This window comes from Lepidochelys kempii, chromosome 9, assembly GCF_965140265.1.
Source record: "Lepidochelys kempii isolate rLepKem1 chromosome 9, rLepKem1.hap2, whole genome shotgun sequence".
NCBI lineage: Eukaryota > Metazoa > Chordata > Testudines > Cheloniidae > Lepidochelys > Lepidochelys kempii.
Window position 1 is genome coordinate 61,506,969 of NC_133264.1, and position 23,466 is coordinate 61,530,434.

General features: G+C 42.4%; 1 protein-coding gene across 16 annotated transcripts in view; it reads left to right on the forward strand.

The window, feature by feature from the left end:
• The window catches only part of ENOX2 (ecto-NOX disulfide-thiol exchanger 2), a 135,296-nt gene that overhangs the window by 38,415 nt on the left and 73,415 nt on the right, over window positions 1–23,466 (forward strand). For 10 of the 16 annotated variants that reach the window (XR_012160888.1, XR_012160891.1, XR_012160896.1 and 7 more), the window contains 2 exons: window positions 12,121–12,264; window positions 21,142–21,276. Coding sequence is in view for 5 of the 16 variants with exons in the window: in XM_073360663.1 (XP_073216764.1) it covers window positions 12,121–12,264; window positions 21,142–21,276 (279 nt within the window). In the remaining 11 variants the exon portion in view is untranslated. The other 6 variants (XR_012160887.1, XR_012160894.1, XR_012160892.1 and 3 more) reach the window with 6 other exon arrangements.

The following is a 23,466-nucleotide window of genomic DNA, read 5'->3' on the forward strand; positions in this document are numbered from 1 at the left end:
TTCTCACTTTCAGGTGACATAAACAAGAAGCAGGCAGCATTATCTCCTGCAAATGTAAACAAACTTGTTTGTCTGAGTGATTGGCTGAACAAGAAGTAGGACTGAGTGGACTTGCAGGGTCTAAAATTTTACGTTTTATTTTTGAATACAGTTATTTTTGTACATTATTCTACATTTGTAAGTTCAACTTTCATGATGAAGAGATTGCACCACAGTACTTGTATTAGGTGAATTGAAAAATACTATTTTTTTTGCTTTTTTTTACAGTGCAAATACTTGTCATCAAAAATAAACATAAAGTGAGCACTGTATACTTTGTATTCTGTACCGTAATTGAAATCAATATATTTTAAAATGTAGAAAACATCAAAAATATTTAAATAAATGGTATTCTGTTATTGTTTAACAGTGAGATTAATTGCACGATTAATCACAATTAATTTTTTAATCACATGATTAATTACAATTAATTTTTTAAATTGCTCAACAGCCCTAATTTTAAGTGAAGATTTATTTAATTTCATATTGGCCCTGTCTGAAGGCATAAAGGGGTCAAAGATCCCTTGAATCACCACACCTAGATTACTTGGTAAAGCAAGCGTCTCTCTGTTCCTGCTATAGTTGACTGTATGTCTCTGTTGGTCCATGATATTAGAGGCATTATTGTCTTGAAAACCACATGGAGGTGCCATTGGGCATACTGTAGGGGGGATTGTAGATATACTCAGGATTATGCTGCAGAGTATATCTCTGGTGTGTCCCTCTGCTGCTTGGTGTTTGGAAATACTGCATGGGGTAACTGGAATAAAAAGTCATTTCAAACTGAAAAATGAAATGTTTACCTTTTTTTTTTTTCCCCCAAAATGACCTGAATTCACAAAACCTTTCAGTGTTGCTGAATCTGTATTTTTTGCCAAAAAAGAGTTGTGTGTGAAACTTTTTATCCAGCTCTAGTTGTGCCTTTCATGTTGTCTGGAAGCAGGGAGAGCTCTAACCAATTATCTGAATGAGGTGAGGGTCTGTTCAAGACAGTGGCTGGATTGTGATGTCTTCTATCTCCACATCTAGTTCAAAAATAGTTTCTAATGTGTAGCTAGTTCTGTGGGTTGGACTGGAAATGACATATGAAAAGCCTAAGGAGGCAAGAGAGGTGAAGAGCTTTTGGGCTTTTCCATTAGAGCACTTGTTGATGTGTATGTTGAAGTCCTCAAGACATGGATATCTTTGCCATCATTGCTGACAGCAGCTGTCAGCTTTGTTCTAAACCCCTACATCTATGGAGATCTGTAGGTGACTAAAAAATCTTTCAGAGGAACAGCCGTGTTAGTCTGTATTCGCAAAAAGAAAAGGAGTACTTGTGGCACCTTAGAGACTAACCAATTTATTTGAGCATGAGCTTTCGTGAGCTACAGCTCACTTCATCAGATGTTTACCGTGGAAACTGCAGCAGACTTTATATATATAAAGTGTATATAAAGTGTATATATAAATATGTATTTATTTGAGCATAAGCTTTCGTGAGCTACAGCATGAAGTGAGCTGTAGCTCACAAAAGCTTATGCTCAAATAAATTGGTTAGTCTCTAAGGTGCCACAAGTACTCCTTTTCTTTTTGCGAATACAGACTAACACGGCTGTTACTCTGAAACCTGTCATTTTGTAACCTGTTTCTTTAGTGAATCAAGCTTAGTTTGTGTGTTTTGTTTTATTTGCTTAGTAATCTGCTTTGTTCTGTTTGCTGTCCCTTATATTCACTTAAAATCTGCCTTTCACTGTTAATAAATTTGTTTTGTTTATTATTAAACCTACTTTGTGCAATCCATATCGGGGGGGGGGGGGAAGCTGTGCATATCTCTTTTCACATTGAGGGAGAGGGTGAATTTTTATGAGCTTGTGCTGTGCAGATCTTTCTATACAGCACAAGACAATATACCATTGGGTCTGCTCTCTGAGGTCAGCACCTGAGTGCTGGAGCAAGTCCCTCAAGCGGAGTTTTCCCAGAGCTGATCTCAGTGTCTGTGTCTTTCTCCAGTTGGACGTGGCCCTGCCTCTGTGTGTGTGTGTGTGCGCGCGCTAGAGGAGGCTTAAGAGCCTGGCTTTGCAAGACAGGGTAAAGGAGACCCAGGCTGGCCGAACAGGTGGGCTCAGTGGTATCCCAGTACATCAGGTGTCACCTTAAAGGGAGGCAACCCGTCACAGCTATATACAATTTTTTGTAGCTCTGCAAATATTTTAGATGTGTAGATGAGTTTCAATAAACACTAAGGCTTGACCATTCCTCCTTCCTTCTTTCAGTCTGAAGAGGTGGTGTTCAGTAGAATTTGTTTTTTTTTTTTTTTTTAATATCTATACTGGAGCTTTTTTAAAATGATCACTTTGAGGGAAATTAGATATTCTACTGGAATGTGAACTTTTTCAGAACAAAAGGAGTGCTGTGTTCTCTGGCACTCGTAATTGTGTCCAAGGCATTACCAGTGCTTAGCTGCTCTCTGTGCTAAAGCAGCAGCTTGCAAGGCATGCATGTTGTGAAGTTCAGATGTGTCAGCTGCATGCCACTTTTCAAGTCACTAAAGTTTGAAATCCCTCACACATGAACATGCTGCTAATTGCTTCTCTACCTGCTCTTCAATCTTCCCCCCCATTCAAGAGTCAGCCTACAAGTGTCAGTCACTGGAGACTGATAGCAACACATGCAGCAGTGGCAACAATTCATAAAAGCCAGTTCAATCCCTCACCCTCGCGATTCCTGGATTTTCCCCTGCTGCCTTTTGTGTAAGTGTAGTGTCAGTTGTACTAGCGTTAGGATCCTTCATTTGCTCTGGTTGCTGTAGGTCAGCTCCATACAAGTAACTGAGCTGAACAAGAGCATCCTACGTGTGCTGAACTGTTGTGATCTTTTTTTCTTTTATTGTGGAGTTGGGAGTGGCAGGGTAACTGTAGGATCTGTTGAGGAATTTTGCCAGCAGCATCTTGCAATGTTCTTGGTACAGTATACAGGTACAGTATATACTTTGCTCTCTTTCCCCCCCCGAAAATACATTTCTCTGTGGTATCACCAGGTGATCATTGTTAGAGGGTTATATTGGCTTGATAGTGGCAGTCATGTTTTATGCAAACCTTAGCTACAGTGGGTCTAGTAGTTTTCTATGTATTTTGAACTGATAATCCTGATTCCCCAATTGTGCATGAATTTCTTGCCTTGAATTGCACACGTCTAAGGTCTGCTACTACTATTAGGTTATCATCTGGGGAGCTTGCATTGAAAAGCAATTTTCAAGCATTTGGCATTTTTCTGTTCCCCTCCCATGTTTCTTCACTCTACATTTTCTAATTTATTGCAGTAGATTTGGAATGCACCTTTGAATGGGGACTTAAAGTGAATTCAGAATAGCAACTTCTAAACATTTTCCTATCCCATTTTGAAATGAGTGGCATTTAAACAGAGAAATATCACGTAATTTCTTCCTCTACAGCTACTGGCAGAAATAAAAAAAGAAAGAAATTGCTAGCAAAATGTTTACAGAGAAGCAGAACATCTTTTGGCATCAAGTTATTTCATGGAATAGACTTAAGAGAAACCAATTAAATATCACAAAATGTCACCTTTGTGTAATACCATAATTATTCAAGATTTCCTTAACATTTCTAAACACAGACATTGTTGCATTGTTAGAAATAAATGTGATGCCAGAACAAAGACTAGAAGGCTTATAGTTCAGGATGGTGAATATTGCTCAATGTTGGGGGGAAAAAAATTATGGTAAGGCCTGGGCTAGTTCATCCACCCCCTCCATCACAGCATGCAGTATCATTCCTTCTACAGGGTATTTCTTTTGTAAGTTGGTGTTCAAATAAATGACGTTAATAAGAGTAAAAAAAGTGAAGAATAGGACCCATTTCTGTTTTCACTGAGTGACAGTCAGATGGTATTTAGACTTGAATATGTGCATTGATTTTTCTCTCTCTGCTAAGTGGATATCGGGGAGATGAAGTGTAGGGATCTGAGTCAGTGTTTCAAGATTACTGTTACAGAGCAATACAGTAAATCAGCTCTCTAGTCCAGCAGCTGGTGAATTGAATTGTGTTCAGTTAGAACAATAGACTTGTATACAGTTTCTGGGCATCCAGCTGATTGAAATTTACAGCAAAAGCTTCGGTTTCTTTTTTGCCTTGGTTAGCTTGTTTCATTAAAGACACTTAAAACTTTTGCCAGCATAGCTATGTCTGTTAGGAGTGGAAAAAAAATCACACCCCTAACAGACATAATTATGTCCACAAAAGCTCTAGCATAGTTGCTGTTATATTAGCAAGAAAAGTACTTTTTCTAGTATAGCTTATTTTGTTTGGGGAATTGGTGTAAGTTATACCAGCAAAAGACCTTTTCGCTAGTATAAATAACATCTCCACTAGCGGGTATTTGGTGGTTTAGCTCAGTGGTTCTCAACCTTTCCAGACTACTCTACCCCTTTCAGGAGTCTGATTTGTCTTGCGTACGCCCAGGTTTCACCTTACTTAAAATCTACTTGCTTACAAAACAAGACATAAATATACAAAAGTGTCATAGCACGCTATTACTGAAAAATTGCTTATTCTCATTTTTACCATATAATTATAAAATAAATCAATTGGAATATAAGTATTGTACTTACATTTCAGTGTATAGTATATAGAGCAGTATAAACAAGTAATTGTATGAAATTTTAGTTTGTACTGACTTAGCTCATGCTTTTTCTGTAGTCTTTTGTAAAACTAGGCAAATATTTAGATGATTTGATATACCCCCAGAAGACCTCTGCGTACCCCCAGGGGTACGTGTACCTCTGGTTGAGAACCATTGGTTTAGCTATACCAGCAAAGCCTTTCCAATGGAGACTAGGCCTAAGTAACTGTTGGAGATCTGCTTGCCTTATGGTTTCAATGTCTTATTGAATAATTTTTATCCAGAAGAGCCAGGTGCACATCCCTGAAAGAAAGGCTTCTGTGTTTTCTGTAGTCGTGACTATATCAAAGCAGTATATTTTCTACTGGGATTTTACAAAACAAAAAATAAATAGGAAGATGCAGAGCATAATACAAAATATGCAAAGTGTTTTTCGTAGAAATGGGATCATTTCTTACTTTACTGAATAATACAAATAAGACTGACTTGAGTTCTCACACTATGGTTACTATATATCTTACCAAAAGAACTTTTTCTTGGCCATGCAGTGCCTTGAAGAATGTAGCAGACACTTACTATAGTCATCATTTCAGGAGATGCGTTAAATAACCAACAAAACCAAAACTCCAGAGCTTTTAGGTTTAAAACATCTCATTTCCAGTAAAGAGCTACAATTCCTTGTTGTTCTAGGGTCATGCTAATCAGTGAGAACCAAACTTGTTTAAATAAACCTTTAAGAAGCAGTGCAGCTGGTGCTTTAACAATGAGCTAAATCAGTAGTTCTCAACCACTATTGCTGGAATCCTGCTGATAGATGGACAGATTCTCCTCCCGTCCCGTAGTCCCTATGTCATGAAATGGTGCAGATTTGCTACTTTCTCTATTCCACTTTCTATGATTGGATGGTTGTTCAGAAGGATCTGCTCTAGGAATTATTCTGGGGAAATTCTATGGTCTGTGCTATACAGGTCATCAGACTAATGGTCCAGTAGAATCTGTGGCTTCAATAGAGTTTCCCCGTACTCAGAATGGCTGCCAGTTCCTATATGGGATTGAAGTTTCTGATTGCCACTGCCTCACTACTTTCAGAGTGTTAGCCGTGTTAGTCTGTATCAGCAAAAAGAATGAGGAGTCCTTGTGGCACCTTAGAGATTAACAGATTTATTTGGGCATAAGCTTTCGCGGGCTAAAACCCACTTCATCAGATGCATGCAGTGGAAGTTACAATAGCAAGATATATATATATACACACAGAGAACATGAAAAAATGGGTGTTGCCATACCAGCTATAATGAGACTAATCAATTAAAGTGGGCTATTATCAGCAGGAGAAAAAACATCTTTGAAACTGGGCCATCCAGCTGTTGAAAATGGGCCATCCTGATGATCACTACAAAAGTTTTTTTTTTTTCTTTTGGGTTGGTAGATTACCTATGCTGACAGGAGAACCCCTCCCATTGACAAAGGTAGTGTCCACACTGATGTGCTACAGCAACGCAGCTGTAGCTGTGCCAGTGTAGCATTTCAGGGGTAGACAAACCCTGAGACTGAGACCCCCATCGTGCTAAGCACTGTACAAACCTTGAATAAGCCCCTGCCTGGAAGAGTTTACAGTGGAAATAGACAAAGGATTGAAGGAGAAAGGGATATAAATACAAACAAAATGAGTAATGTGATAGTTGGGAAATATGATTTTAATACCATTTTTGTTTAGTGTTTTTCTTTTAACAACCTGAGTGGGCGGCTTTAGATTAAGATTTTTCACAATAAACTGTTTTAAAGATTGCTATTTCCCTGTAACTAAATAAAGAGAACTGGAATTCTGTCATGTGCTGCTATAAAGTTAATAACTTGTCTTTTATAAATTCAACATGGAATAAAATTCTTTGTCATTACAAAACAAAATTATTTCATTGTTAACACCAAAAAGTTATTTAGAGCTTCAATACTAACCAAGTTCATATTTGTGGTAATTTTTTTATACACAGCCTCGAAAATGTTGTTGTTAATGCATCAATATTCATGTCATAATGCAACATTTTAAACGTAATTCACAGATTACAAGAGTTTCATCTGTATTGACTCAGGGTGCTTTCAAGGCTTTCAACATTAAAATGCTTAAAAAAGAAAGATCATCTCTGAAGCCAGACCTGTTCCCATGCAGTTTCAAAACTTTTAGTGTACCCAGCTGAATGAAAAAGACAGTCCTCCAACAGCAGCCAAAGAAGCTGTAGCAGTCAACAGCGAGATGCAATTTCCATGTGTTGTCACTTGGCTTGCATGTGTGTGCGCATGCAGATAGCTGGTATAGCAGACATTGATAATGCTGCCTAGTGTAGTTGAGTGCTGATGGCTGGAATGTTGTTGCCTTAGTAACTCTGTTCAGGCTGCTCAGTGCTTCTGTTTTTGCTTATTATTAGCAGCAGATAAGGCAGCCTGCTTGTTCAACAGACTTTGATATTACTTAGAAAGAAAGACCACAGGCATTGTTTAGTGACAAAGGCACTCGGCCAGGTTTATTGCTAACACCCTAGCTCTGTGATAGCTGGCTCCGTGGTTACAGGTATGCTAACACAAGAGCCCCATGGCAAAGAACAGCTCAATCAGCAGCTGGAATTTCTGCTGTCTCAGTGGCTGAATCAAGGGTTATGGCGAAGTACCCCGCCATTTATAGGCTAAGGCAAACAACTAGAATACACAACTTACCTTACGTATTTCATAACATCTGTTTGTTTCCTCTCCTTGTTCCTGATATCTTGGACAAAAAAACCCCAATTCATTATTTTGTTAAACTATTTTCTTTGGTACTAAATTGGGATGTATCTGTACTAGCTGGAATATATTTACATAAATATCTAGTGCCTGGTACATTAGCAACAGCGTTGCCAAGTTCATGTACTGGAGAGTGAACTTACAAGCGTCTGCTTGAATACATGGCCTGATTTTGGTTCACCACATCTGATTCAGGCCTTAAATCTTGCGCCAGGCTCTGTCTGCTACACCATGATCAACGTCCTTCTTTGAGCAATGCTCCCTATGTGTATTCCACATGTTAGTGTGCATGTGTGCCAAGCACCCGAATTCAGAAGTTTCTTTCCCAGTAGCGTCTGTTGACCCACACATGCACAGTACGTCTCCTTGTGCGCCTGACTGATGGTATAAGGGCCAGTGTGGGTCGATGCCACTCCAGTTCCCTCATATTGCCGCATGGCCTGAGTCTGAGCCCCTGTTGGCCCTTCACTCTTATCCAGAGAAGAGAGTTACCTTTATTGTAAATAATTAGACTTAGCTTATGCTGTATAGCTTATTTGGGATAGTTAATATAGTTGATATAGTGATTATAGTTGTAGCATAGTCTGTAGTTTAGTAAGACCTCTCCCCAGTCGGGGGACTCGATCCCTCATCACTGCTCAGGATCCTTGGCTTCAAGAGCTTTGTCTCCTGCCCTCATTCCTTTTCCACTGGTGACAAGCATCAATGGTGCCTCCACTGCCTGGGAGAAGCACACATCTCGGCAAAGTGTGTCATCTGCCCTGAGTGGGGGTCCAGGACGAAATGCGTACAGAATGGGGGACTCTATGCTGGGAAATGGTGGCTCTGAAAAAGACTTGGGAGGTCAGTGGATAATCAGCCGAACTTGAGTTCCCAGTGAGACATTCTGGCCAATAGGGCTAATGCAATCATAGGATGCACAAACAGGAGTAGATAGAGTAAATATCTCTGTATTTGGCATTGGTGCGACCACTGTTGGAAGACTGTATCCAGTTCTAGTGTCTACAGAAAGTTGACAAATTGCAGAGGGTTCAGAGAAGAGCCACGAGAATGATTAAAGGATTGGAAAACATGACTTCTAGTGATAGACTCAAGGAACTCAACCTATTTAGCTTAACAAAGAAAAAATTAAGAGGTGACCATCAGTTTATAAGTACCTACATGGGGAACAAATATTTGAGAATGAGCTCTTCAGTACAGCAGACAAAGGCTGGAAATGTTACAACTAGACACATTCTACATGGAAATAAAACAAATTTTCAAGTGTGGGTAATTAACCGTTGAAATAGGGTTAGTTGGATTGGGTTGTGGTGGATTCTCCATCACTGCCTGGTGCACATTATCTAGATGGTGATCCAAACCAGCGGCGTCAATACTGGGAGAAAGGGGGGCAAGAGGCCATGGTTCTCCCACTATTGAAAGTGGACAGGCCGGGCCTGGCCAATCCATTTTTCACCACTGGCCCTTCCCTTCCTCTTACCCCTGAGGCCTGGCCCCGGCCAGGTTGGAAGCTGGAGCCCGGCCTGGGGAACCTGGGCAGCTGTGGGGAGCTGTGGACTGTCCACATGCCTGGGGTGGAGGGGCCTGAGAGCAGCCCCTGGTCTGTGTCCCCACCCCCCAGACCTCCCACTCAACAGCTGCCTGGATGGCTGTTACCATGGCCTGGCTGCAGCGCTTTGGTCCCCAATACCCCATCCCCAGGCCAAACTGGAGCCAGGATAAGAGTCATGTGGGCAGCTGTGGGGAGCCGCCGACCCTTCATCTGCCCTGAGTGGGGGACACAGGACACAGGCTGGGGGCTGCTCTTGGGGAGCCCCGCCCATTCTAGGCAGGGGGAGGGGCCCAGGCTCCTTGGCTCCGGCTTGGCCTTGGGCGGGATAGGAAGGGCAGGGTCAAGGCCACAGAGGGGCAGGGCCTTGTTCCCCACCCACTTTTAGGAAGAAACCATCATTCCTGGTGCAAACATGGGAGGATATTCTGTACAAAAGCTCCCACCAATGTTAAATTGGAGCTGCCCCATGTTAGAGCAGTGCTGGGAGTTTTTAGTGCAGGTGCCATGAGGAAAGCAGACTTCTGAAAAGAATTCCAGCCCATCATTAGAGGCAGAGAGGTTGCGTTGTTTTGAAGTAAAGTGTTCTGTCTCATTGCAAGCTCCATTTGCCATTTTCACACAGACACTGGAAAATGTTTGTTTTTTGCATTTGGTCACCATATTTCATAGGTGAAAAATTGTTGTGCAGGGTGGGAACTCTGTCTTCCTCTGTGTTGTACAGCATCTAGGACAGTGGGGTCCCAATCCTGACTGGAGCTTCTGAATGCTACTGCATAGTTATTTTCTTAGTTAGCTGTAGTTTTTGTGCACTAAACCAAAGATCATCCCTCTTCTGCACAAGGAAATGGCCCTGCTTCCTTTAGCCCAGAGTTTGTAAATCATTTGCATTTATATATAACATATTATTGCTTGTGAACTTCATGACCTGTCAAAGCTCAGGTATTTATAATGAGGTTTCAGACATTTATGTGGTGATATTTAACGCTCACAATAGGAATATCAGAGCTCAACCTTATAGGCTTTTTAAGTGTGTGTTGAAATCAAACACTCGTTCTACGCAATAGGGGCTGAAATAGTAGCCGGCCACCTGTTCAGACCATGCATGGTTTAGCTTGGAATCCTTGCCAAGATTCCAGTCACATGTAAACACTTGTAAATGAAGAAGTTGGAATACAGCATAGCAGAAAGCGGTGAGGGAAGATAAACTCCACTGTGTTCCATGATGAACTCCATTGTGAACAGTCTCATGCTGTTCCTAGCAGTTTTTGCTCTGCTGTATCACATTGCCCCTTAGACTCTTGTTGTTTAGCTGTGTGATAAGTGCATTACTGAGTACCGCTTACAAAGCTCTCAAACTGAGACTAGTGTTGCTTCATGTAGTGGAATTTCAGTTGAGAGGCCTCTGCATAGTCCAACTTGTTGGACAAGCTTCCAGAACCATCTGGTGAGTCCTAGCCATTGGGGCCACTCTCCTTTCCTTGCCTCCCTGCTCATGGAAGGTTCCACAGGTACACAAGGGGGAGTGAAAGCCCTTGACTCTGAGCCACTTGCCAAAGTGTTTATGGTCTTCAAGTGTCTCTAGGTTGAGAGAATCTAGTATTGAGGTCCTGGCACTGTCTTCTCTGGAGAGCTATTTACCAAAGTGGTTCTGTGCCCAGAGGGAGCAGCACTGATGTCCTTGGATACCTCCAGGTTGATGGAGTCCAGTATGGAGAATCTGGCATCCATTGTCTTTTGAGAACCACTTGCCAAATGGTTCTGTGGCTCTGCTGCCGCCCCGTCTCACCACTGTTGTCTCTGTCGCTGCCTCATTTGCTGCTGCTCACACTGCTCTCACAGCCGCTGCTTGCTGTTCGCTGATGTCCTTGCCTCTTGATGCAATGCTGTGTTCTGAGATTCCATCCTTTAGCCCAGTTCTTAGAGGTTCACTGGCTAGTGAGGAACCCAACTGGTTCTGTATGCTGTGTACTGTCACTGCAGTACTGTCCACACATCAAGTGTAAGGTTCAGCCCCTAGATCGCTCATCTGTGATTTCAGCTCTCATGATCACTGAACAGAAATGAGGACTCTAAATTGAGTCTGGTCTGATCAGATATGTCCTTAAACACTGGATGGGGAGGGTCAAACGGCGTCTAGAACACTTTAAATAGAGTTCAAGACTAACGTGAATTTTAACCCAAAACAGCCTAAATTGATCACTTTGTCAAAGCAGATCTCTGCTGATCACCTAGGCCAGCATTTCCCAAACCATGGGTCACAACCTCAAGTGGGGTCACACCATCAGCAGAGGTGGTGCAGTGATCCCAAATGTGTGGAGTATGCCATTTTGCTCCGTGCATGTGTGCAAGTCAGGATTCATGGAGGACATCATTTGGCGATACATGATGGTGTCCTCTACACAGCAGGACATCACACACCATGTGTATGAGATCATACTGTGCAGAGGATACCATTTTATAGAGCAAAATAGCATCCTCCATGCTGTCTGGGGTCATGGGAAGAAATAATGAATTAAAATGGGGTCATGCCAGTAAGTAGCAGGGGAGCTTCTGAACTGAGTAAAGTAAGTGTGTCTATGCAAATATAGTCAGTTCCTTATATCTGTTCCCCCAGTTCATCAACAGGGCAGGGTAGGGTGACCAGATGTCCCTATTTTTGGGTCTTTTTCTTATATAAGCTCCTATTACCGCCTACCCCCTGTCCTGATTTTTCACACTCGCTGTCTGGTCACCCTAGAGCAGGGAGGGAGAGCTCATTCAACCCTGGCTTGCAGTGACAGCTATCAGACAAATCCCTGGAGAACAGAGTGAGGGAAAGAATCCTGCACTAGTCCCTCAGGGCATGCGGTATATGGTATCTGATGTGTCTTTTCTTCTCTAATTTCTGTGATACTGTATGGTTTCAGAGGAACAGCCGTGTTAGTCTGTATTCGCAAAAAGAAAAGGAGTACTTGTGGCACCTTAGAGACTAACCAATTTATTTGAGCACGAAGTGAGCTGTAGCTCACGAAAGCTCATGCTCAAATAAATTGGTTAGTCTCTAAGGTGCCACAAGTACTCCTTTTCTTTTTGTGATACTGTATGAAGATCATGAAAATCTGAAAATATTTGCCTAACGAATTATTTCTCTTTTACAGGATTAAACCAGCTGCCTTTTGATCCTGCCACTAACAACGGACCTCTGCAGTTTACCAACACCACTGGCCCTCTGGTTTCTGAAAGTGCAGTTGAGAATGGAGGGGAATCAAGCAAGAAGAGAAAGAGAACAAACATTCCTGCAAGTGAGCCAGACAGAAACACTATGTGTTTAGCTGGGGAAGAGTAGCTGAGGGAAATGACCGAGGCTTCTGCTTAAAATGGCAAAGCAAAGTAGCTTTAATCCCTGCTGTGTCAGTAATTCAGAGTTACTGGGAGATCTGTTTCTGTCACTTGTCACTGGATAGCTAGAAATAACTGGAATTACAGCTTGGTACGTGCTCAAGGCTGGATTAGCCAGCAGTGGGTGTTCATTTCTGTTTTGGATCAGATTGGTGTGAAAAATATACATGGACGTGGCTTCCTGTGTATTCCCTTCACTTCTGTATATTGAGGATAGTTGCCATTTATATATAGATATGAGTGTGTCTTCATCTGGCGAAGTGGATGTGCCAGACTCCAACACCCTGCATGGTGTTAACAGTTTTGAAATTGTGACTCAAAAATCATGACTCAGGCCCCCCAGAATTATGAGACTGGCTAAAATCATGAGATATTAAAAAACAATAAATGTTGAGTGCTTTTCATTTGCTTTCTGGTCTTTGAGCCTTCAGAATTCAGATTTTCAAGCTTTTCTCTGCAACAATGAGGGCTAGAAACTTTAAAAAAAAAAAAAAGAAAGCTGAGATTCTTGTGTAATCTCATGATTCCAGGGCCTGGGGTTTTAACAAAACACCGAATATTATGAGACTCACAGTAAAATTGTGAGTTGGAAATAGTGGGTCTTTTCTCAGCTCTGGAAGCCTGCCATGTGCTGCTCAGATTGCATGTATCACTATCTGCAGAGTACCCACACTGAATCCCACATGCAGTGATCCTTTTCTTGTAGGCTTGCAACCACAGGGAAGGTAATATTCCTATTCAGCCAGGAAGAATGGAAAGAGACAGCCCATGTTATGAGGAACACAGAGGGTCGCCAATTCAAAAAGCTTTAAACTACAAGGTCAATTTACTAGCTAATGTCTGTTAGGTTTCTTACTATTTCTTTTTCCAGATATTATTCTCTTTTTCATTCCACCCATATCTATATTATCTTTGCTAAATTTGCATTGATTTCCACTCTAGTTTTCTAAATCATGCAACGTTCTTGCAAGTAGCTGTGGATGGAGTTCAGGCTCCATAGCAGGTTATTAATTGAATTGTGGTAATGTGATTTTTAGATCTTAACAGGGAATATACAGAATATCAGTAATGGTTTATTTTTAGAAATGAAAGTGTGAAAGTAAACTTTATCTTTTTATTTCCTAGATTTGTATAGTTTGAAGGGGAAAAAAAGTCCAATATCAAACTTAACTAACGTTGAAAAAAGTTTTAGAAAGCACATTTCTCTAGTTTTCTATGACAGTAAAATAGATGGTGAATAGAAATAAATGCAAGATACTTATTTAATTTGTATACCAGTTTTTACTGATGACAGGTTAATAATGAAACTTTACTATTTTCTATGAGAAGTGAAAAGCCATGAAAAATGGAAAAAAAACATAATTGGGAAAACTAAATTCTTATGGAAAATTCTCCTTTGACTTCATATTGACCATTAATTGAAACCTGTCAGAAACTGAGGTAAGACTGCTCAGGCCTAGTGGTCAGAGCAGTGGCAGTCGGGCCTTAGGCTCTGAGCCAGAATTGGGAGTCAGGAGCAAGGTTGGAAGAAGGCAAGAGTAGGGCTGGGAGCTAGGCTGGAGCCAGATCAGGGCTGGAGCAGGACTGGGGACAACACTGGAGCAAGAGCAGGGCTGGAGCAGGCTGAGGCCTGTGGAATCTGTCACCACTGTCAGGCAGAGGAGAGTTGCAAGCCATGAGGTGATGCTGAGCGACTGAGCTGCTGTTTCGCCTGTGAGGTTTATATACCTGGTCTGAGTATCCCCAGACTAGCTCCTGGCTTGTGGATTGGCTGGAGCCTAGTGTAGGAATGACTCTCCCTGCATGTGGCTTGCTCAGGCTCCAGTTCAGGGATGACTCCTCATTCCACAGATCCTAAGAAATAGCCGCTGCTGCTGTTAGGTAGGTAGGAATGTAAAGACGTTCCTTGTGTATAGATGAAGGTAAATGAATCCACTTCTGCATGAATTTTCCTGTGCCAATAGACGGATAAGGAAATAAGAGAGTTGTTTGACAACTATAAAATAAATAATAAAAGTGAGTGTTTGTCTTCTGTTTCTTTTATGTGAAATAACTTTATATCTGGAAAATAAAATAGGAAATCTATTGGTAATTGTATCAATGAGAGAAGAACTATAATAACAGGGTAGTCAATGTGACATTTTAAACAAATATGTACAAGGAGTTTAGAAAATTTCAGTGAAAAACGATGCACATTGCTAGTGTATTCAACAAAGCACATTAAAGAATAAGTTTTACTACACAGGCCTATTCCTGTAGGAGAGGAAAGATTTGAAATTTTGTAGTATGTCAGAATCATACTACTGACATGTCTATGAAATAAAATATTGTTTAATTGTTAAGTTTAAGGAGAATCATGTAGGCATCAGTCAAATGTGTAGGGAACCTGTATTTTGAAATTATTGTGCAGTCATTGCATTCTTACCAATGGTAGTGTTTTTAAGTGATTCAGTGTCCACTGTTAATAGTATGTTCATAATAGAAAATAATAACTATAGCATGGAAAGACTTTGAATCAGTGGTTACTGTTGCATTTAGGATAACATAATATAATGAGATTTTCCTCTCAAGTAATGGCAGGATAGCCATATAATTGTATTTACCAAGTTCATGCATATAATTTGCTTACAAAACCGTAGAAACAACAACAAAAAAAAGACAAATAAAAGAAATGCACGAACACAATCCTCTCTGTGGCATCACTACACCAATGGAATCAAGTTCACAGCAGAGTGTAGAGGGCTTGGGGGTGATAGCACCCAATTCACAACATCTGATAATGTAATTTACCAGCTACAAAACTGCATAATACATAACTGTTTTTTTTTTTTTAAAGATTAAAGAAATTCCCTGGCAAAACTTTGTTAACCTGGAGTTCAAGTTGAAAGAACATATCACATAAAAAAAAAACCCATAAGAAAACATCATTTATGTCACAGTTCCCGGGCTAACTGCATTGCTGAGCCCTCTTGGTCTCTTTGTGTGTACTCCCTCTCAGGCCTTTAGCTGTCACCTCTCTCGGGGTGGAATCGTGATTCTGCCACTCTTCTGCCCTCTGAGATCAACTGTGATTACCTGAGCAGGCCTGCTTTGGGTTCAGTACCTTCGGTTCCTTTCCCCCAGCAGCTGTGACAGTGGTATCCAGTAATCAAACAGTCTTCATAAAGCAAAGTATTATTTATTTAGAACAAAAACATTTAAGGAAAAATAGATCTTAAAAACCATAATCCAGTTTATACGAATGCCAACTACTTTAAATACCTCTCCTAGGCCTCTCTCTGTGTTTACCCTGTCCACCCAACAATGGACACTCCCCTCCCCTTCCTCTCCTGAGAAGGGCTTTTTAAAGGTTCTTTTGATTCTTCATTCCTAGCATTAGCAGAACAACTGTGTCACTTCAACCTGGAGCCAGGATATCAGATGCCTGAAGCTAATAGGTTCCCCCACTGTCTTTTGTAATTGCCCTCGGCCAAGTATGTGTTGGGAGGTTGCTTGTCTTGATCTATTGTGTTCCTTTCCTGCTTGTTTTACTCATCGCCCCCTATTAAGCTTGAACAACACATTTGTATAAGGAGGTCTTATAACCCAATATACAATAACTTCACTTCAGTAGCTAGGTCACACACACTGTTCATAAAATTATAACATTTCAGTATTGTTAGATTATTAGATACCAATTACATGTCTGTCAGAGTTTTGTCAGCAGTGACCTAATATTAAAAACCAGAACATTCAAAGTAAAGGTTCCAGTATAGAAAACAAACCCAAAACATTTCAAAGCATTCACAATTTAGGTCACTAGAATGACCTTAATTTGCCTAGTAGTACTGTCAGCCTCCCCCTGTCCTTTCTTTGTTAACCAAATACTAAGTTTGGAAGCTGTGTTATTTCTGGATGAAAGCTTTAAGAAATCATTTGAATGGCTTGAGTCATAGAGTTTAAGGCCAGAAGGGACCCTACCAGATCATGTAGTCTGACCTCCTGTATATAACAGGCGACGAGCACCACCCAGCCACTCATATGCTGAACCCAACAACTGAAATGAGACCAAAGTATCACAGCCCACAGGAGACTAGACTGTTATGTGCCACAGGTAGAGAATAGGAGGGACCGAGGTGCGCCAGTGCCCAAGGGCTCTGCAACAGCAATGATCTTGGGAAGTGTCCCACACCCTTGGGGCAATTCAAATTCAGAAGAGTCCCAGTGCTGTACTAATCTCCTATCTTCTCCATCACTTTTTCAGAAGAGCATAAAGTTCAGATGTGTGCTGAAGACCTCGTACATTTGGAGAAGGCCCTGTACTTGTAAAGTTAGTGGATGGAATATTGTAAACATGAACAACAGAACATTGCATATAGCAGACTCCATACGTGTATCTCTTTGACATGAAATGTGATGCTTTGTCACCACATTAATCTTTTTTCTATTAATATAGGTGCTATAATTTAATGACTTTGGCCTAGAAAGCTTCCCTAGCTTAGTGATGTGGGCTCTGTGTCTAATGATGCTGATTTACTTGCTGGCACATGGAATCTTTATGAACAATGGGAAATGACTGCCCTCAGCATGGATTGTGCATGGTCATAAAGAGGATCACTGTGCAATTAAGAGTAAGGCCTTTTCAGCATTATGCTGTACAAGATGTGGGATAGAGGAATAAACTGCCCTCTTCTGTGTAGTTCTGCGCTCTCTATTCTCTTTAGTCTCTTCGCTGAGGTCTGTTACTATGTCCCTCTAACCCCTAAGCCCCATCCGCCCCTATCTTCGGTCCTCCCTCTTTCTCCTTTAACTGATCTCTCTTATCTGATTCCTATTCCTTTTGGTCTTGAATCCCTTGACTGGAGAAACCTATCCCCAATGCCCTCTACTCCCCAGTTACTGCCCTTCCTTTTGTCTTCAGAACATTTGAGCAAGTTCACAGATTCATAGGTTCCAAGGCTGGAAGGGACCATTGTGATCATGTAGTCTGGCCTCCTGTATAACACAAACCATAGAACTTTCCCAAAATAATTCTTAGAGCAGATCTTTTAGAAAAACACCCAATCCTGATTTAAAAACGGTCAGTGATGTAGAGTCTACCACAACCCTTGGTAAATTGTTCCAGTGGTTAATTATCCTCACTGTTAAAAATATACATAACTTCCAGTGTGAAGGGAAATACACTGAAAGTGAAAAAAGAAAAGGAGTACTTGTGGCACCTTAGAGACTAACAAATTTATTTGAACATAAGCTTTTGTGAGCTACAGCTCACTTCATCGGATGCATTCAGTGGAAAATACAGTGGGGAGATTTATGTACATAGAGAACATGAAACAATAGGTGTTACCATACACACTGTAATGAGAGTGATCACTTAAGATGAGCTTTACCAGCGGCGGGGGGGAGGAACCTTTTGTAGTGATAATCAAGGTGGGCCATTTCCAGCAGTTGACAAGAACGTCTGAGGAACCGTGGGAGGTGGTGGGGGGAAATAAACATGGCGAAATAGTTTTATTTTGTGTTATGACCCATCCACTCCCAGTCTCTATTCAAGCCTAAATTAATTGTATCCAGTTTGCAAATTAATTCCAATTCAGCAGTCTCTTGTTGGAGTCTGTTTTTGAATTTTTTTGTTGAAGAATTGCAACTTTTAGGTCTGTAATCGAGTGACCAGAGAGATTGAAGTGTTCTCCGACTGGTTTTTGAACGTTATAATTCTTGACGTCTGATTCGTGTCCATTTATTCTTTTACATAGAGACTGTCCAGTTTGGCCAATGTATATGGCAGAGGGACATTGCTGGCACGTGATGGCATATATCACATTGGTAGATGTGCAGGTGAACGAGCCTCTGATAGTGTGGCTGATGTGATTAGGCCCTATGATGGTGTCCCCTGAATAGATATGTGGACACAGTTGGCAACGGGCTTTGTTGCAAGGATAGGTTCTTGGGTTAGTGGTTGTGGTGTGTGGTTGCTGGTGAGTATTTGCTTCAGGTTGGGGGGCTGTCTGTAAGCAAGGACTGGCCTGTCTCCCAAGATCTGAGAGTGATGGGTCATCCCTCAGGATAGGTTGTATTGTCCCCAGATGTGTGGCTATGTAGACTCCCTCCTCAGGCTCTACGCTACCAGCTTTCCCAGCTATCTTTGAGACACTACTGACTTCCTGAGGAAACTACAATCCATCAGTGATCTTCCTGAAAATACCATCCTGGCCACTATGGATGTAGAAGCCCTCTACACCAACATTCCACACAAAGATGGACTACAAGCCATCAGGAACAATATCCCCGATAATGTCACGGCAAACCTGGTGGCTGAACTTTGTGACTTTGTCCTCACCCATGACAATGTATACCTTCAAATCAGCGGCTCTGCTATGGGTACCCGCATGGCCCCACAGTATGCCAACATTTTTATAGCTGACTTAGAACAACGCTTCCTCAGCTCTCGTCCCCTCGTGCCCCTACTCTACTTGCGCTACATTGATGACATGTTCATCATCTGGACCCATGGAAAAGAAGCCCTTGAGGAATTCCACCATGATTTCAACAATTTCCATCCCACCATCAACCTCAGCTTGGACCAGTCCACACAAGAGATCCACTTCCTGGACACTATGGTGCTAATAAGCGATGGTCACATAAACACCACCCTATACCGGAAACCTGCTGACCACTATGCCTACCTACATGCCTCCAGCTTTCACCCAGACCACACCACACGATCCATTGTCTAAAGCCAAGCTGTATGATACAACCGCATTTGCTCCAACCCCTCTGTCAGAGACAAACACCTACAAGATCTCTATCAAGCATCCTTACAACTACAGTCCCCAGCTGCTGAAGTGAAGAAACAGATTGACAGAGCCAGCCAGAAGTCACCTACTACAGGACAGGCCCAACAAAGAAAATAACAGAACGCCACTAGCCATCACCTTCAGCCCCCAACTAAAACCTCTCCAACGCATCATCAAGGATCTACAACCTATCCTGAGGGATGACTCATCACTCTCACAGATCTTGGGAGACAGGCCAGTCCTTGCTTACAGACAGCCCCCCAACCTGAAGCAAATACTCACCAGCAACCACACACCACACAACAGAACCACTAACCCAAGAACCTATCCTTGCAACAAAGCCCGTTGCCAACTGTGTCCACATATCTATTCAGGGGACACCATCATAGGGCCTAATCACATCAGCCACACTATCAGAGGCTCGTTCACCTGCACATCTACCAATGTGATATATGCCATCACGTGCCAGCAATGTCCCTCTGCCATATACATTGGCCAAACTGGACAGTCTCTATGTAAAAGAATAAATGGACACGAATCAGACGTCAAGAATTATAACGTTCAAAAACCAGTCGGAGAACACTTCAATCTCTCTGGTCACTCGATTACAGACCTAAAAGTTGCAATTCTTCAACAAAAAAATTCAAAAACAGACTCCAACAAGAGACTGCTGAATTGGAATTAATTTGCAAACTGGATACAATTAATTTAGGCTTGAATAGAGACTGGGAGTGGATGGGTCATAACACAAAATAAAACTATTTCGCCATGTTTATTTCCCCCCACCACCTCCCACGGTTCCTCAGACGTTCTTGTCAACTGCTGGAAATGGCCCACCTTGATTATCACTACAAAAGGTCACCCCCCCGCCCCGCGCTCTCCTGCTGGTATTAGCTCATCTTAAGTGATCACTCTCATTACAGTGTGTATGGTAACACCTATTGTTTCATGTTCTCTATGTATATAAATCTCCCCACTGGGTTTTTCACTGAATGCATCCAATGAAGTGAGCTGTGGCTCACGAAAACTTATGCTCAAATAAATCTGTCAGTCTCTAAGGTGTCACAAGTACTCCTTTTCTTTTTGCGAATACAGACTAACACGGCTGCTACTCTGAACACTGAAAGTGGTTAATTTTTTCTGCTAATATGAAATAAATGTTTCCAAATGGGAAGGGGCCAGAGCCGCAGCTGTTGTATATTGACCTTGATCTCAGTTGAGCTATGTGAGTTTACAGCCCCTGAGGATCTGTGCCCCGGTTTCTGTGCTTCTGTCAGAAGATAAAAAGGTTGCTTCCCCCACAAAACAGCACATCTACAAGGGCTCTGTGAGCTCCTCTCAAGAACAATGGAGGAGCTACACCTGAAACACATGGGGATGACACCAACCTTATTTTTCTTTGGAAGGTCTTCTACAGTGTATGAGGGCAGCAGCTCTTTTCCCAAGTGGCAGAGTGGTGGGGCTGGGATCAGCGTCACTGTTGGTGCAGATCAGTGGTTCTCAACCAGCTGTACACGTAGCTCTGTGGGTATGCAGAGGTCTTCCAGGGGGTACATCAACTCATCTAGATGCCTAGTTTTACAACATGCACGTAAAAAGCACTAGCAAAGTCAGTGCAAACTAAAATTTTATACAAACAATGACTTGTTTATACCACTTTATATACTATTCACTGAAATGTAAGTACAAATATTTATATTCCAATTGATTTATTTTAATAATTGTATTGGTAAAAATGAGAAAGTTAGCAATTTTTCAGTAACTGTGTGCTCTGACACATTTGTATTTTTGTGTCTGATTTTGTAACCAAGTAGTGTTTAAGTGAGGTGAAACTTGGGGATATGGAAGACAAATCAGACTCCTGAAATGAGTACAGTAGTCTGGAAAGGTTGAGAGCCACTGGTTTAGATACTACAGAACCTTGTTGGGTAATGCTTGCTCTGTAGAGGAACAGACGCAGCACTAAGTTCCCGAACACTAAAATTAATCAACCTCTCCTTTTAGCAGATGGTGTTAGAAATCTGAATGTAGACTCCACCCCAATGGGCTTGCCTATGTCTGACCTCACTGCATGGGCCACTGCGATGAACAATCTAGGGATGGCACCGATGGGAATGTCAGGGCAGCCGCTGCTGCCTGGTATGTAACTTAATTGATACTATATCTGTCATTAATTTGCTAACTACTGTCAGCACTGAGGACATATTTAGAGGAGTTTACCTAAACTGATATTTATTTCTACCTCAAAAACCCACAAAGGTGATGAATGCCTAAAATGCACAGACTGTGCAAGGTGACTTATCTAGAGGCCAGAGTCTAAACCAGGGGTTGGCAACCTTCGGCACACAGCCCATCACGATAATCTGCTGGCCGGCCGTGAGACATGTTGTTTACATTGATTGTCCACAGGCATGCTCCCCCCCACCCCCCCCCCCCCCGCAGCTCCCAGTGGCTGCGGTTCGCTGTTCCCGGCCAATGGGAGCTGCGGGAAGCGGAGGTTGCTGACTCCTGGTCTAAACTGTGCTGATTTAAAATATGAATGAAAGGGTATGTCTACACTACGAAATTAGGTCAAATTTATAGAAGTCGTTTTTTAGAAATCGGTTTTATATATTCGAGTGTGTGTGTCCCCACAGAAAATGCTCTAAGTGCATTAAGTGCATTAACTCAGCGGAGTGCTTCCACAGTACCGAGGCTAGAGTCGACTTCCGGAGCGTTGCACTGTGGGTAGCTATCCCACAGTTCCCGCAGTCTCCGCTGCCCATTGGAATTCTGGGTTGAGATCCCAATGCCTGATGGGGCTAAAACATTGTCACCGGTGGTTCTGGGTACATATCGTCAGGCCCCCATTCCCTCCCTCCCTCCCTCTGTGAAAGCAAGGGCAGACAATCGTTTCGTGCCTTTTTTCCTGAGTTACCTGTGCAGACGCCATACCACGGCAAGCACGGAGCCCGCTCAGCTCACTGTCACCGTATGTCTCCTGGGTGCTGGCAGACGTGGTACTGCATTGCTGCACGGCAGCAGCAACCCATTGCCTTGTGGCAGCAGATGGTGCAATAGGACTGGTAGCCGTCATGGTCATGTCCGAGGTGCTCCTGGTCACCTCTGTGAGGTCGATCAGGAGCGCCTGGGCAGACATGGGCACAGGGACTAAATTTGGAGTGACTTGGTCAGGTCATTCTCTTTAGTCCTGCAGTCAGTCCTATTGAACCATCTTATGGTGAGCAGGCAGGTGATACGAACTGCTAGCAGTCCTATTGCATCATCTTCTGCTGGGCAGGCAAGAGATGAGGATGGCTAGCAGTCCTATTGTACCACCTTCTGCCAAGCAGCCATGAGATGTGGGTGGCATGCAGTCCTTCTGCACCGTCTGCTGTCAGCCAAAGATGTAAAAGATAGATGGAGTGTATCAAAACAAGAAATAGACCAGATTTGTTTTGTACTCATTTGCAACCCCCCCCCCCCCCCGCCCCCTGTCTAGGGGACTCATTCCTCTAGGTCACACTGCAGTCACTCACAGAGAAGGTGCAGCGAGGTAAATCTAGCCGTGTATCAATCAGAGGCCAGACTAACCTCCTTGTTCCAATAAGAACAATAACTGAGGTGCACCATTTCTTATTGGAACCCTCGGTGAAGTCCTGCCTGAAATACTCCTTGATGTAAAGCCACCCCCTTTGTTGATTTAAACTCCCTGTAAGCCAACCCTGTAAGCCGTGTCGTCAGTCGCCCCTCCCTGCGTCAGAGCAACGGCAAACAATCGTGCATCTGAATTGAGAGTGCTGTCCAGAGCAGTCACAATGGAGCACTCTGGGATAGCTCCCAGAGGCCAATAGCGTCGAATTGCGTCCACGGTACCCCAAATTTGACCCGGCAAGGCCGATTTTAAGCACTAATCCACTTGTCAGGGGTGGAGTAAGGAAATTGATTTTAAGAGCCCTTTAAGTGGAAATAAAGGGCTTCATTGTGTGGACGGGTGCAGGTTTACATCGATTTAACGTTGCTAAATTCGACCTAAAGTCCTAGTGTAGACCAGGGCTAAGTTTAGTTTGATGGGTGTTTTAATAACATTTCAACTCCCCTCCCCATGCTCTGGAAGACTTACCACACAGGGCCCAATATAAAGGCTCAGAAGAGAATAGCAGGCATGAGCAGGTCAGGAGTGAGAGGCGTTGGCTGAGTTGTGTGTGGCGAGCCCAAGGCTCCAGCAACCATCTTTCATGCCACAACAAAGCTGTTCACTTTGCTCGCTTCATACTGACGCTCTGGAACTGGGCCAGTAATGGTTCGCTGACGAGTTAATTGGACAATGAACAATCTTGGAATCAATTA